The sequence below is a fragment of the Malaya genurostris genome, chromosome 2, assembly GCF_030247185.1.
Source record: "Malaya genurostris strain Urasoe2022 chromosome 2, Malgen_1.1, whole genome shotgun sequence".
NCBI classification, from domain to species: Eukaryota; Metazoa; Arthropoda; class Insecta; order Diptera; family Culicidae; genus Malaya; species Malaya genurostris.
In genome coordinates this window covers 84,412,373-84,428,374 of record NC_080571.1, presented here as the reverse complement: position 1 = coordinate 84,428,374, position 16,002 = coordinate 84,412,373, and the positions used below count along the sequence as shown (strand labels likewise).

The 16,002-nt window shown below is 36.6% G+C and overlaps 1 protein-coding gene across 7 annotated transcripts in view; it reads right to left on the bottom strand.

Moving 5' to 3' along the window:
• LOC131427882 (trithorax group protein osa) overlaps window positions 1–16,002 on the bottom strand; it is a 483,794-nt gene that overhangs the window by 40,876 nt on the left and 426,916 nt on the right. For all 7 annotated transcript variants that reach the window (XM_058591445.1, XM_058591447.1, XM_058591443.1 and 4 more), the window contains one exon: window positions 8,274–8,424. In XM_058591445.1, the coding sequence (XP_058447428.1) occupies window positions 8,274–8,424 (151 nt within the window). The remainder of the gene's footprint in view (window positions 1–8,273; window positions 8,425–16,002) is intronic.

Below are 16,002 nucleotides of genomic sequence, written 5' to 3'. Positions count from 1 at the left end.
GGTTTAGGCACTGTTTATGTTGTACGATATCAGATGTAGCAGTTCGTTGAAAGTTAAAACTAAAGATTGATGTATGGATATTAAACTTTCGTTTGCCAATACAACAAAATCGCAACATACTTTTAGAATAGAATTTTCGAATTAAATTTATGTCGTATGATCAATACCGTACAGGAGAATTCCGGCACTACGCTTCATCAACAAAGCTGCTTCGACCTAACAACTTATGTCGTTTTTCATTGAGAACACCCGTGGAGTGTTTGGCTCGATTCGTGCACTTTTCGTGCAACCGAGCAATCAAAACAGGTACACCACTGTGATTTGCATTGCATTTGCACAGCACGAAAAACTTTCGGCACATTTGGGGACAATTCCCGGGCAACTATTTTGCATTCGTTTTCTTTTCCGAGCAGCAAGCGTGCATTCAAACTTTACCAAACCGTTTCATTGATCAACTGTCAGGGCAAAACATTGGCACCGAGCGAGTGGAATCAATGAAAAACGACATTAGATAGAATATTTGTTTCCAACTGTCATTAAGAAGCAAGACACTTTGCAAGCGTATGAGTAATTTCACCAATGCATGCGTGAAAACAAATTCCTGCAGGGGACGGGTATAGCGTGATGGGCAAGTCGATGCCATTCACGCAGCCCACCTCGGTTCGATTCCCAACCCCGCACATAAGGTCAGAAATTTTTCTGACCCTAAGAGGCGAATAACTTTATTGTTAAAACCTCTATAATCTAAACAAAAAAAATTCCTGCACTTGTTTCCTGATTTTAATCAATAAAGCTTCCATATGGTTGAAAAAAAAAAACAATCAGTTCATTCTGTTTAGAATTGCAATTCCGGAAAAAGCGAAAATCTTATGGCATTTTTCATTGAAAAACACTGGTGGCGTGGATTGCTCTGATTTTGCACTTTCGAGCAGAAATGGCAGTAAAAAACGTCAGAATATTGCATTTCTGCTCGAAAGTGCAAAATCAGAGCAATCCACGCCACCAGTTTTTTGATGTGGAACACACCTTTATTTTCTATATAGGGGTGCAAATCAGAAACTCAAGGAAAAATACACGTAGAAATGTGGTCAGATTTTAAACACTTACAGCTCAGTCTATTTTGTATCAATTATAAATATTATTTCATCATTTGATCGGAAATATTTCAAATAGTTTCGATTTGAATGTATCAAGCCAAGTAATTTCAATTATAAATGATTGAAATTTGGATTAGTAGTGAGCAGTGTCCTATTCTGTCTGCTAAAAATCTTCGGCATTCCGGATTTCCCTGTCATAGACGACGGTTTTGAAGGAGTAACAAAGGGAAAGCATCGCTCTGATTGGTCAATGTATGCAGAAGCGAAGCTGTTGGAAGCACGCGAATTTATAAATAGAAGCGAAATTATAGCTAACGTTTCAGTTCTACACGTAGCATGCTAGAGATAGGTTGTTGCTAGACAACAAGACAAAAAGTGCCATAAAACGATTTGAAGATTTAATTGCTATACTCTGATCTTGTGTCATGCAAGCTCGGATGAAATTCCATGTTATGTCGTTTCGCCTGAGATATTGACAACTACCCTAGACCAAATACACGTGGGGAAAACACATTAGGTATCTGATAACAAAATGCCAACAAAGAGTAAATTTTCTTCGAACAATAATAGGATCTTGGCGGGGTGCTCATCCGGAAGATCTAATAAAATTGTAATCAGACAACGATAGTTTCAGTGATGGAATATGAATGCGTTTGCTTTCGTTCCGCTGCAAACTCTCATATTATCAAACTGGAGCGAATCGTTGTCTGCGAATTGCTTTAGGCTGCATGCATTCGACACATACAATGAGTCTTGAAGTTCTGGCGGGAGTTCTTCCATTGAAGGATCGTTTTTGGGAGCTTTCGTCGCGACTGCTAATAAGATGTGAGGTACTGAATCCCTTGGTTATTAATAATTTCGAAAGGCTAGTTGAGCTTCAAGCTCAAACAAGATTCATGACTATATATTTTAACCATATGTCCCAGGAAATAAATCATTTATTTTTCGACACATCCATGCAAAGAGAAGTGCGTGGAATCCCGGAACACCATCGCTCGATGGAAATCCCAAAAATATTTTCAAGTTAGTTCAGGCATATTGACTCTGAGAAAATGTTTTTCACGGACAGATCACGGATTGAAGAGGCTACTGGGTTTGGTATATTCAACAATAATGTTTCGGCCTCATTTAGGCTTCTAGAACCTGCATCTGTTTATATAGCAGAGTTAGCAGAAGTTTATTATAGTTTGAGTATAATCGTCACATTATCTCCAAACCATTATTTTCTCTTCACAGATAGTGTGAGTGCAATTGAAGCCATTCGTTCAAACGCTGCTGGCAAAAATGAACCGTTTTTCTTGGGCAAAATAAAACAGTGCCTGAACGACATATTGAACAATAATGATCAAATCACAATAGTTTGGGTCCCGGCTCATTGCTCCATTCCAGGCAATGAAAGAGCCGATATTTTAGCCAAACGTGGTGCTATTGAGGGTGAAATTTATGAGAGACCGATTGCTTTCAACGAATTCTACAGCGCGTCTCGCCAAAGAACACTTGCCAGCTGGCATGCTTCTTGCGATAAAGATGATCTGGGTCGGTGGGTGCACTCAATTATTCCTAAAATATCGACTAAGGCATGGTTCATGGGACTGGATGTGAATAGGGACTTCATTCGTGTGATGTCCAGACTCATGTCCAATCACTACACGTTAGATGCACATCTCCTTCGAATTGGACTTTCCGAAACTAATCATTGTGCTTCTGGCGAAGGTTATCGCGATATTGATCATGTCGTACGGACATGCGTGGAGTATCGTGATGTCAGATCTCAACTAATAAATTCCTAGCGTACTAAAGGTAGACTATCCAATGTCTCAGTTCGCGACATTCTTGCTTGTCGTGACCTTACATACATGAAACTTCTTTATCATTTCATTAAATCCATTGGAGTTCCAATGGAGACTGTTTTCTCTTCCATGAGTTCATCCAATAGCAAACTATCTTACATTGAATAAAAGTGATGAACTGATAAAAACAAACCTGAAATTGTTATAAGATCATGTACAAAATAAATGTATTTTATTTAATGTAATTTAAAATAGCAACTCGCTTGATGAAAACAGTTTTTAGATTAACTAATGAATACCAACATACTAATATGATATTCGAAATGTATTAGGTTTAAAGTACTATGTATTGTGGATGCCACAGCGAAGAAAAACTTATTTATATTGCCTATGAAATAAACGTATTTATGAGAAAAAAAAACTACCCCAGGGTAAATTTTGAGTGCTTAAGATTAATTTCCAATTTGTATGAGGTGAACTCGATTGATAATGAGAATCGCTTCAACCGAAACCGCAGGATGGTACTTGACGCTATAAAAATAACTGCTTGCATATAAAACTTGAACACAAGCTTATCGAAGAGAAGCCTAAATATCGAAATCCGTATCGCAAGTATATATCAAGATATAATTGCATACATTTGGGATATTGGTGCAATTTCGTCGGCTATAAAACAAATACAAATCAAGACAAACAATGTTCGGTGTTGGTTCCTAATCACGATTCAAAAGTACGACGATTGATTGAACTGTTTGATTGTAGATCATTAGAAATTTTGATTGCCTTGTTCCACATCAATGGCTTGAACAACCCCATCGGGCTGATTCTTGTAGTTTTTCAATGAAAAATTACATTAGTCTAAAGTCTGCTCGTGAAAAATGATTTCAGTTTCAGCTCACATCCAACAACACATTTAATTAGCAACGAACGCGTTACTATATGGATTTTCTCTTGCAGAAATTATTGCGAAATAAACTTTCGCGTACCTTCTACTACTAATCCCGCAAAATAGGGACGTTTAATTTAACACCCGAAAGGAATTGATATGGTTGTCGTTAAACGATTTATTTTTCCGGAAACGGTTTTTTCAACAGAAAATATTTCATATTGTGTAGCGCGATCTAATACTGCATTGAAGCAGTGTAGCATGAAATGTAAATAATTTTTCATCAAACATTGGTGAAAAATTGAACAAAATTGATATTTCATCCAAAAAGTCAGGGTTCACATTCGTTTGAGAATTAATTATTGCTAAAAAAAACTCAATCGTTCAAGCCACTTTGATCAACTGGTTGCACTGCATATATAAATAGATAGATCTATGACATACGTATCAAATAAAATGTACACGCTTAAAAAAAAACCCTGTGATTTTACATCTTCTTAGATGCACATAAATGGAGCGTCGCAGCTCACGCAAATTTACGTGGAAGAAAATTTAATATTGTGTTTAAAACTCCATACATGAAATTCATTGAAATAAAAAAAAGAATACTGAGAGCAGCCGTCGCGACTTGAACCGAGAATCATTGGATCGCAAGTACGTCTGTTAATCGACCGAGCCACAGAAGCATACATCTGCTTGGCTGGTAAAAGGTGCGTTTAAATTCATACAGTCGCACCTGCCAGCAGAACGCAAGTTACAGTCGAAACCATGTAAAATTAAAGCTCATCTAACATTAAGTCATTACAAATGAAATTTTCCGTCATTTGACAAATTAGGTCTTTATGAATTACATCGTATGAGGGATTAAGTCAACTGTAAAATTCAAATTTTTTTGGAGTGTACTTAATACACAAATTACCAACACAAGTGAACTTGATTGAGCCAAAGTCGGGGCCATTCCGCTGAAATTTTTTCGGTCGGAAATATAATTTCGCCGATTCCAGGGAAATATAGTGAATAACCCTCTCGGTGAAATGATTCTTTCGGCAAAATGGCTTTCGACGAAACTACTTTTGGTGAAAGTAGTGTTCGGCGAAATAAATCACTCAAAGTTGAAATATGCAACACAAGATCGTTCGGTTTTTTGGTAATGATCGACAAACTCAGCGCGAGAAGGACACAATATTCGGCAATTTTTGTATGAAATGTAAAAATCATCAGACATACATTTTCTCTATTCCGAAGTTCAGCTCTGTGCAAAAGATTAAGCGGCAATGCGATGCGACACAAACACTTGTTTTCATTCACCTGGTTATGCTATGATACTTTTCCAATTTTGTGTATATTAGCAAACAATGAAACTTCCAAGTTGGTGATTTTTTACCATTACATCCAAGCTCTCGGACCGGAAAAGCAGAACCGGGTAAAGTTTAGTTGTGCATTATCTAACGAGTTCTAAGCCAAGTTCTCAAGAGTTTTAAGCCTAATGCAATTTTGAGTTGAATTCGGTAGATTTGTACCTGTTTTGTGCTGCCACGAAATTTTGAAGATTATTACGCTGTATATCTGGAATCGGAGAAAACTCAATAGAGCAGTATAGACCCATAAGCCCGTTTCATTTGAACCTACACGGCCAAACAATAAATTTACAAGTAACGCAAATCTACATATTCATATGAATCTGATGTAAATTTACATGTTTCAGCACTTGAAAATATATCCGAAGGCATTAAATATGTGCAACAGAGTGGCAAGTGAATTACCGATTTCAATTTCATGTTTTTTTCTCGATTTTCTCGGTTTGCGAGATAGGTCCCGGTTTTTGAAATAGGCTAGAATTGGTTTTTACTGTTTTTATTATTTTTTTTTTGGTATACATATGTTTGAAAATATATCAATAAGAAAAATAAATCAATGAGAAACAACAATCCCTCAAACGGACGACCTGCAATTCCAAAGCATTTTTACAGAGCTTTCTTAGCTCCTTCCGAAAGTGAAAGTAGAAATCTCAGTCCGGCGGGCAAATTATAGCATCGTCATTGCCAGAGCTTCGGCCGTGGTACAACAAATTGTCATATGGACATACGCTATTTAAATTGTAGTAATTCGCATGCAAGCACGTCTGTTCAATGAACCATACCCACAGATGAATTGTCATGCTCTGATTGTGATGGAAACCGTAAAACCAATTATTAATAATGTCCTATTAGACAACAAATTTTAAATTCTCATGCAACAAAATTCAATTTAAAATCATTCATATACCTAAGATTCGGCAAAACCGTTCGGCTGCCTCGACACATTTTTTTTTCTAATGTATCTGCTAGTCAATAAACAATAAATGCAGCATATTTACAATTTCAATGCGTTGATGAGCAAGTAAATCAAAGGATAGCTTCAAGAACGCACAAGATGTCAACCTATGTTTTCCTAATAGGATTCTAAAATTCAGGTTTGAGATAACGTTTGCATTTAACAAAACTGATAAAAATTTGCTTATTTTCCATCGGTTTACTGACGAAACTACCCATGCAGCATCAATTATAGTAACCCATGAGTCATAAGACAAAATTTCACAGCTATATCAGTGATGGCAAAAACAGTGAAGCAACTCCGTTCAGGAGTTCCGCCGCATCGGAAACGGACATCGTGCGCTACTTTGTGGACGCCGGATAAGGCCTTTCCGGCAACAACAACATCTTGTCACTATTAGCCAAGAATGAGAGCATCAAAAGAAAGCCCGGCAGTTCCCGGCGGCAGATGATTCGGAGTGACAAGAAGCTCCAAAGGAAGCTATAGAGGAAGACCGGGAGAAAAGTGACTACAACGCTACCTGTGCTTGGCCGGGAGGTCGGTGCAACCGGACGAACCTGCCGAACATGTCAGAAAGCGGAAGCCACGTCTACTGGTTTCGGAGCTGCGGCTGAATAAGATGGTCTAGTCAATATTTCGTGACGTGGCGGTGGAAAAGAGCTCCGATGTGAAGTTCATTTTACACACCAAGTTCCACTAGGAAGTGCTGCTGTGGCTGACAATCAGCGAGAATGAGATGTCAAAGCCGCTCTTTTTTCGCTCCGGACTGGCCGTCAACGGGGAAATTTATAGTACAAAATGCCTCCCGGAAGTTGCGTCGTTCATCAAAAAATACCATAAGAGCGAAGAGGCGGTGTTCTGGTCGGATCTGGCGTCGGCCCACTACTCCGAGTGAAATTTTGCCGCGAAAACTGAGTTTTAGTCCGCCTAAAATAAATACCTTCCATGATAAATTTATAAAAAGCGATTATCTGTATTAACTTTTTTTTATTACTATTCGAAAAAGTCCATTTTTTAATGCAAATGTTAGCAACCGTTTCAAGGTAGCAGGATCGACATTTCTCTTCCACCTCTTGTAAACATATTCGTCCGATAGTGTTGGTACTCTTATATATTCCCTTCTTATTCAACTGAGCATGGACCAGGTGGCAGTCGGAAAGTGATGTTTCCAGTGTTGGTGATTGCCGAAAATTTGACAGAATCTGCTATATTGCTATCTATATTATATACAACATTTTCAATCCGGTAGAAGATGCTACAAGAACTCGAGTCTCTCAATGCATGAACCGCGAGAGAATTTTTCTACATTCCTTCGCTCCACTTCATACTCTGAGTATTTCTCGGCCCTTAAAAAAAATTACAGTCTGATAATGAGCGTTGCTGTGTGGAATTTCCCAAGAGTGAATCGAAAGTTGACAATTATCGCAGAAAATCGAGTCGATGATTCAACTCGATGATTCTCATACTAGGTTGCAATATTTCAAAACCCTTGTGTGGAGCATTCACAGACATTTTCATAGACACAACTTATACAAAGGTTATATGCACATAGAATAAGCGGCAACAGAAAAACGATTTTATCGTTATTATCAACTGCCCGTATAGAATCGGATCCCAAAACGAGAATAAGCTACCGTTTGTTGCTTCAGAGAGGATCTCCACAGCAGCGTGCTAACCTTTGATTCTCAGAAATGTCATCGAGAGAAATTCGCTCTCGCACTGGTGTCGATTCTATGTTGAATGAGCCATGCCGGATTTTCGTTATTGCGATGATATCCGTCTCTCTTTGATGGCACTGATTCAGTCGTGTGAAGAGTTGCCAGTGAGCGTTCTTTGATACGTTTTGATAGACTGGTTTATTAATTTAGCAGTCGAATGAAATGACAGTTTTAGTCATTTTACATTTCTTTTTAGCTTCAAAACGCATCGCGTACTCATTTTAAAATAAATATTACACTTTAATATATCTAGCTCTTTATTCGTACGATCATGCCACATAAGAGAGACAGATACATCTTTGAGACTTCAAATAATATCACGTACTGTTTCCTTTGACACGAACTGTACAAAGTATTGTTTTTAAAATTTAAAAATAAAAGTATAAAAGTTAATTTATAACATTTCATTGTACATTGGAACCTGAAATCTATCGCATCATTAAAAAAAAAAAGGGTCCAAAACACTTACCAACTGCCGGCGACATAGATCGAGACCCAGATGAACCTGTCGGAGACGGGCTAGGCCTCATGCCCTGGGAATTGGGCGTACCGGAAGCAGCGGAAGCACCACCTGTTCCACCACCACTCGAGCTGTCATTACTGTTTTGGCCCGTCGAATCCTGAGGAGAGAGAAAAACACATCGATAAGTACAAAATTTAATCCATTTTGGCGTTTTTTTCTGTGTGAGTATGTGTGTGCACTTTAAAAAAAAATGAATAAGAATGATTAATTGCCCCGTGGTAGCACAAACTGTCAGTTTCGATTCCCTCGAAATTGCACGGACGGTTCATGCCCGAAGTGACAATTGCTAACCGACTCAACTCACGCTCTTTTTGCGTCGATAATAAAAATAGGTATGCACAAACCACGAGTAACAGACTCGTGGTTTGTGCATATATTTTTTTGTTTCATTTCACTCCTGAATTATAACGAAATTAATTTAATTCTTCTGTGGAGTTTGATTTTGCCCCCCGCCATTGTAATCGGGTCCGAGTGTGAGTCGGGCCCCATTCAGGGGTCCGTTCGATGGTAACCGGGATCGCCCGAAACCCCACCATCGTTTTCAAAAAACGATACGCGTCGGACACGCTGTGAATTGCGCGCACTTCAACATCCGAACAAACATAATTTATTTTTCAATTTTTCATTAATTCCCAACGTATTCAGACAACTTTCAGTATCATTATGCTGCATTTGCAAATATTTGCATTAATCCATGCTTTTCGCATCTCGTTGGCATTTTCATCACCTAACCACGGGCGCATGGACGGGCATCCCACTGCAACGCGACAGCCCCGCCATTCCATTCCCAGCGCGAGTGACCCACCAAGTGACCACCCGCCGAACCACCATTTGCCGCAGAGGGTGGGCAGCACACAGCGCAGTAATGTTTGGCGACGAGAGTTTTTCTCATTATTCATTATATTTTTTGGCTAGCTCTTAATTGACACTCCGGTGTAGAGTTTGGTTAGAGTGGAAAGCTTCAGTGATCAAGCCGGAAAGGCTAGTCCCCGGAACTTCGGTCCAGAGCGTTTGGGGTTAGAAGCGAACAGTGTAAAGTTCCTGCGTTTACGAATTTTGCAATTATAAATGTTATGTTGATTTTGAATAAAATATAAAATTTTGTGATTTTATTACGATGATTTTTATATACAATCCATTGAATAAAGTAGACTTCCACCAGGAAGTCACATGGGATTCAATTTATTCATGCTATACGTGAATGATACAAGATTAGTGGAATGCGCTAAAACGAATTTTTTCCCTCGACATCTCTTGCATCTATCAAACGAAACATCGTACAGAAAACGGTTTCCGGCAGTCCAGTTGTGTCAGTACCACTCTAGGGATCTGGCGACGTTCTATTTATGCTCCATTTCCCCAAGTCAAACGCACAGCAAACAACATTTGTCTTTGAGGTCGAGCAGCACCTGCACGTTTCTCTTTTTCCCCAAGCTTCCAGCAGCATGGCGAAGACGGATGACGTTCCTGTTTTTCTATGCTTCTGAGTTGCTCTTTTTTTTCTTTTCAACGGAGCATAGCCACCACAACAGTTGAACCCTGGCTGCGGTGAAACGTGACTCTAAGCCACATTTTATCCTCCCCACAACCGCACACCGGGCCAAGCACAAGCTGCTCGTTACCGGCCGTCGTCGTACCCGCATTTGGTTCGGTTTCCCCGAACACCAGAAACGGCTGGTTGACGGCTGTTGTGCTGTTCGGATGTATAATAACATTTTTGACATTAATTGACGTCATTCAATTATTGCAATATCTTTCGTTTTATGTGCGATTCCTTCTCCGAACTCGTAGAACTCGGTTTGGTGCGCGGGCGCACGCTTCTCCTCTTCAACACAAACCCCAAGGCTAACTCCAAAAAGGGGACCAGTCTCCGGTTCCGGTTTGAGAATCATGTTCTTTCTCGGATCAGTGGATCATTTCATTTGACCACCAGCAAAAACAACAGCTCTCGTCCACCTCTCGCCCGGATGGTTGGGGATTCTTGGGTGGAAGCTTGCACTAAGCAGCGCTGGAACGGGTTCCGGTGCTGTTTGATGAAGTTCACTTTCATAATTGCGTTACTCGGCTGGTAATATCTTACCGTAGGATGAATGGATGGATAGATCATTCACGACAGTTGGAAAATTGGAATGCAGGTGTGTGAATTAGTAGTGAATTTTTTAAATGAGTTGTGCTCTGAATTTTTTTATCATCAAGAACATTATAGTTAAACAATGTTCGAAATACTGTTAAATCAACTGAATGTCTGTATTAGATCCATGCTGAAAAATTAATATTTCTTTGAAATATTGTTGTTGCTTCCAACGATGGAAAAATGGTTTGAAAATCGCGGGACCCCATTTCACCATTTTAAACACTTATAAACGTATAAAGTCACCGTTCCTAAATGACTGAGATATTCTCCAGACATGCCATTTGGTCAATAGAACGGCATCGACTGGGTGCTATCGAATTTTGCGTTAGTAGCAGAATGAGAGGGTGCGAATTGGTTTGTATGTAATAACTCATTTGAAACGCGAAAACTATTGAAAATCCTTCAAATAGATCAAGTATTTCGTCTAGACATCCGATAGCTGAAGTGTATTAAACCCCTTAGCGTGACTGTCAGCATTCCTTGCAATTCATAAATTATCCTTTTGCATATCATCCTTACATAATTTGACGAAAAAGCAAAATATGTCTTATAAGAATAACGTTTTTGCCTTTCTCATATAGAAAGGTTATGCAATCACTTGAAAAACTGACTAGTAAAAAGTGTCACATACCATTCGACGCAGGTCATCGAACTGAGCAGTGTGTGTGTGTGTGTGTGTGTGTGTGTGTGTGTGTGTGTGTGTGTGTGTGTGTGTGTGTGTGTCAAATAATCTCTTTTGGTTTTTTTGGAGATGGATGGTCTAACGGATCCTATTACCGATTTAGAGTACGATGGCAAAATCGTACAAAATCTTCAAAATTTGAATAAAAACTAGTAGAGTTTGTACGTTATGTTAGTTGATGGCCGTACGTACCGTCTTCGATTATACCGGTTCTCGGGTTCCGGTGCTGGAAGTACATCGAAAGTCTTTCTGTAATGTTTGAATCCAATTGATGCAAACATTTCATTTAGACGGGGCTGTTCGATGGAACGGTGACCGCGGAACACGATTTGCTCTGTATACGAAATGGTTCATCGGAATTCGGTTCAGTCAACACCTCCCTGAGTCCTGGACAAAGCACATACAAAGTACATGGAAACATATTTTTTTCTGTAAACCACTGCCAGACAGTGGGGCTCGGGATAGGTTAAAAACCGCAACGCACGATGAACGGATGATTCGTTTGTTTAATGAACGAAACCCTCAGAAGATTTTTTTAAATAGAGAAGGTAGCAAGCGAATATGAATATTCGCTCCTAACCAGTGCTTGAGCGGAAGAATAGAGCGAGAAGACTAGTGTTTATTGTCTGTTGAACAGTAAAGATGTTTGGGTATATGATGCCGGTCGTGAGGCAGCTAGCCTCGCTTACCAATCCCAAGGCAGCTTACCAATCCCAGTCTTGTGGTAGAACTGTTTCTACCACAGCTCAGGGTGGCGCAAATGGCAACGCTTATGCACAGATTGCATAAGAATGAAGGTTCGAGTCCTGTCTCTGAGTGTATCTTTAAAAAAATCATCTTTTCTGAGAGTCTCTCAATAATTTGACCTCTCCAATATATGGTTCCACTCAGCCATTGCAAAAACTGAACCTTTAGAAGATGCCAGACAAAAAAAAAATAAATTCTCACCCCATAAAATCTAATCATACCTAAAATTCATCAAATCCGTTCTGCTGCCAAACCTGGCTCTTCTAAAACACCATCATTTTTCCATATAATTGTTGGTCAATAAACGATAGATAAATCCGTCATGACGTCCCATTTTAAAAACAGTGACATGTTTACAATTTCAATGCGATGATGAGTAAATAAAACAAATGACTTTTTTCTACACAGGGTTCTAAATGCTAAGCATCTGTCGTGGAATAATCTGAAAAATGACCAGAAAATACTTCATAAAGAACTCTCCGCTGGTTTCTAGTTAATTTTATTTCCAAATAGCCAAACCAGTTTTTTTTTAGAAATCCTCCCACAATTGATCTGGTTCTAGCAGATCAATGTAACTTTTGTGGTGAACTGATTACTCAAACAGACTTTGATTCATCTACCAATAACATTCAGGACTTCAAATAAAATATTGATTAATTCAGTTTGTTCTATATTCTACCTTCTATATATATCTTATAACTAACCGGCTGAGATACAGATTTTAAACCGAAAACAATGGAAAATTCGGCTGATATCGATACAACAAAAGATTAGCTGATATGATAGAAGCTGTGAATCTATCAGTTCCAAAAGCTCAAACTAAATTCAATTCTCATATCATCAACATCAATATTAATGAACGTTCTTGTGATCCTACTATGGACCTTCAAAAGAAAATTACACATAGAACCACTGAACAAATCAAACCATACTCTAAATCTTTCTAAGGTTTTTTACAAGTTCTCAGAAACCAGTTGAAATTAATATCTCACACAAGTATTGTCTCAATATTGCACTACAGAGAAAAATTATGATGACATTAGGGCAATTATTATTTGCTCACAAAATATTTCAAAATTTTTCATTCCGGTTGATTTTTCTCGAAAAAAATTGGGTTTGCGATTACACCAGATCTGAACGTTTCATAAATTTCTAAAAATATTTGACATCAACAAAAAAATTCTTTAGTTTTGCGGTTTTTTAAGTGGATTTCCAAAGTTACGCGATTTTTTTTAAGTAAAAAATATCTGTGTTTTTTTTTTGCTACGAATAAATTACAGGTACTACTTGTGTATTAAGTTATCGACCACAACTGGTTAGAAATTCTTATTTTTACATTTCGTCTTCGAAATATCAGTGCATTAGCAGTTAATATCGAACTGCTAGCGCGGCGTAACGGTTCAGCCTAACGCGCTAGGCAGACATTTAGACAATTCTATTTGTAATACCCGCTTTGCCCGGAAGTTCTATGTCTTTACTGAAATGCCGAAAGAACGAAACTTAAATACGGTTTTCTGACCGTCAATAGATAGTAGTTATCCAGGGTGTTTGATAAGTGCACATAAATATGTACTTATTTCAATGTTTCGTATTCGACCATACATTAGTGTATTATCAGCTTATGGTGAATCGTTGGAAACGGTAGGAGGTGTTCGTAGTTCAACATAAATTGTCAGTTAACTGATAAGTCGAAGGCATAACGTAATAATGAAATAAAAATACATAGAATCTTTTTTTATGCGAGTTTACGTATCGCATAAAAAAACGCATAAAAAACCGCATAACTCTGAAAATTCGCATAAAAACCGCAGAAGGGAAACCGCCCGCATAACTCTGAATTCGCATAAAAAAGTCGCATAAAAAACCACATAAAAAAGACCTTAGTGTAGTTCCTTTTATAAAACATAGGCATATTACTGATAACTAATTAATATCTAATGCTGGTCTTTTGAAACAATTCCACCGCAAATGAGAGTTTTGTTCTGAAATTTAATTTCTTGTATTTTATGCACAGGCGTTATTTGTGGCTAAACTGAAAAATTTTAATCGTCAGTTTACCATATTGCTCTATGCCTACTTTTGAAAATGAACTAAGAAAAAAATCCCTTGAAAATTTTCAGTAATTTATAACGATGGGTCCGATCGATTGGGTGTATTTCTGCAATATTTTAGGTAATTCTGAGAACTATGTATGTAAAACATTTAGTACTGTTAATTTTTTTTTCATTTATTTTTTATTTTAAAAATTACAGTTAAAATTCAACTGCAATTCATTTTTTTGAGTTCAACATAAAATACTGTCAAATTTGCAGAATAAAGAAATAATATTTGAAAAAGGACCTTATTTGAAAAAGGACCATATTTTTAAAATAAAGCAAATTTTTGAAAATCATGAAATTTTTATGAAATTTTTATGAAATTTTTCAACAAAAGTTACAAAGATAAAAATTTACCGAGTTTTTTTTTCAAATCACTGTACCTTGAGAACGGTAGCAAGTAGCAAAATTTCGATAAGCATTCTTTTTATTGAAAACTTAACGTACTTTCAAAAAATCTTGTTGAAAATTTAAAAAAAATCATGATTTCCTTAAGTTTTAATTATTTTGAAAATATGTAACTTCTTCAAATATTATTTCTCCATTCTAAAAATTTGACAGTATCTCCATTCTAAAAATTTGACAGTATTTTACTTTGGACTACAGCTAAATATAAAAAAATTACTAATCAAAAATTCATTTTTTTAAATATTTAGGTGTTTTTTACCTGGAGATACGTACCGCGTAGAAAAAATCGCGCACAAAACGTGTAACTTTACAAATCCCAGTAAAAAAAAACGCGTAACTTCGGAAAATCACGTAAAAAAACCTTAAAACTAAAGAAAAAATTTTTTTTGATGCCAAATATCTTAGAAATGAATAAAAAAGATCTTGATCTGATGTTATCTAAAAAAATTGTTTTGTATAAATCGACTTCAGAACTTAGAGAATTTGAGACCGCGTAACTTTGGAAATTCGCGTAAAAAAAACCGCAAAATGGAAGAAATTTTTGGTTGATGCCAAATGCCTTAGAAATGCATGATAAGTCGAAGGCATAGTGTAAAATTGAGAGAAATAAAAAAGTCCCTTTTGTAAAACTAAGGTATGTATAGTTTAAGCTAAACTCTTAGAGCAATCCCACCGTAAATGAGATTTGTTTTGAAACTTTATTTTTTTTTGTATTTTTTGATCTGGCTCAAAATTTGCATAGGCGTTATTTCTTACTAAACGAAACAATTTGCATCACCAGTTTGTCATTTTAGCTCTTGCCTTACTTTTGACAAATGAACAAAGAACGACGGGTCCGATCGATTTGGTATCTTCTGTAATATTTTAGGTAATTATAAGGACTATGTTTTACATATTTAGTACAGTTGAAGAACATTTTTATTTAATTTTTTATTTTAAAAATGAAAGTTAAAATTCAAATATTAAAAAAAATGTTTTTTTTTTACTTTTTTGAGTTCCAAATAAAATAATGTTAAATTTATAGATTAGAGAAATAATATTGTAAAAAGGTACATATTTTCAAAATATTGCAAATTATTAAAAATCACGAAAAAAAGTTTTTTTTTATTTTTCAAACAATGGTAACAAAAATAAAAATTTTTCGGAATTTTTTTTCAAACCGCTGTCTCTCGAGATCGGTATCCAAATTTTGATGAACAACCTTTTTATTGAAAATTCAACGCTCTTTCACAAAATTTTGTTGAAAAATATAAAAAAAAACATTTCTATTTTAAAAAATTTTCAATATATTCATTTCTTCATTTTAAAATTTTAACAGTATTTTATTTTGTACTTTAGCTACAACAAATAAAATAAAACAAAAATACATTTTTTGAGATTTAAATTTTAGTTGTTATTTTTACAATAAAAATTAGCAACATAATTTTTATTTAACAATGCTTATAATTGTTAAATACCTGGAAAACTCTGCAATAAAAAAATTACGATCTCGCAATTTTTCTTTTTTGCAGTTGTTGTTTTAACTAATATTTAGTTGATTCAACCAATTTGCTATTTGATTTGCGCTTACTGAAGTAGTTGAAAAATATGTTGTTTTTAATGCTGTCT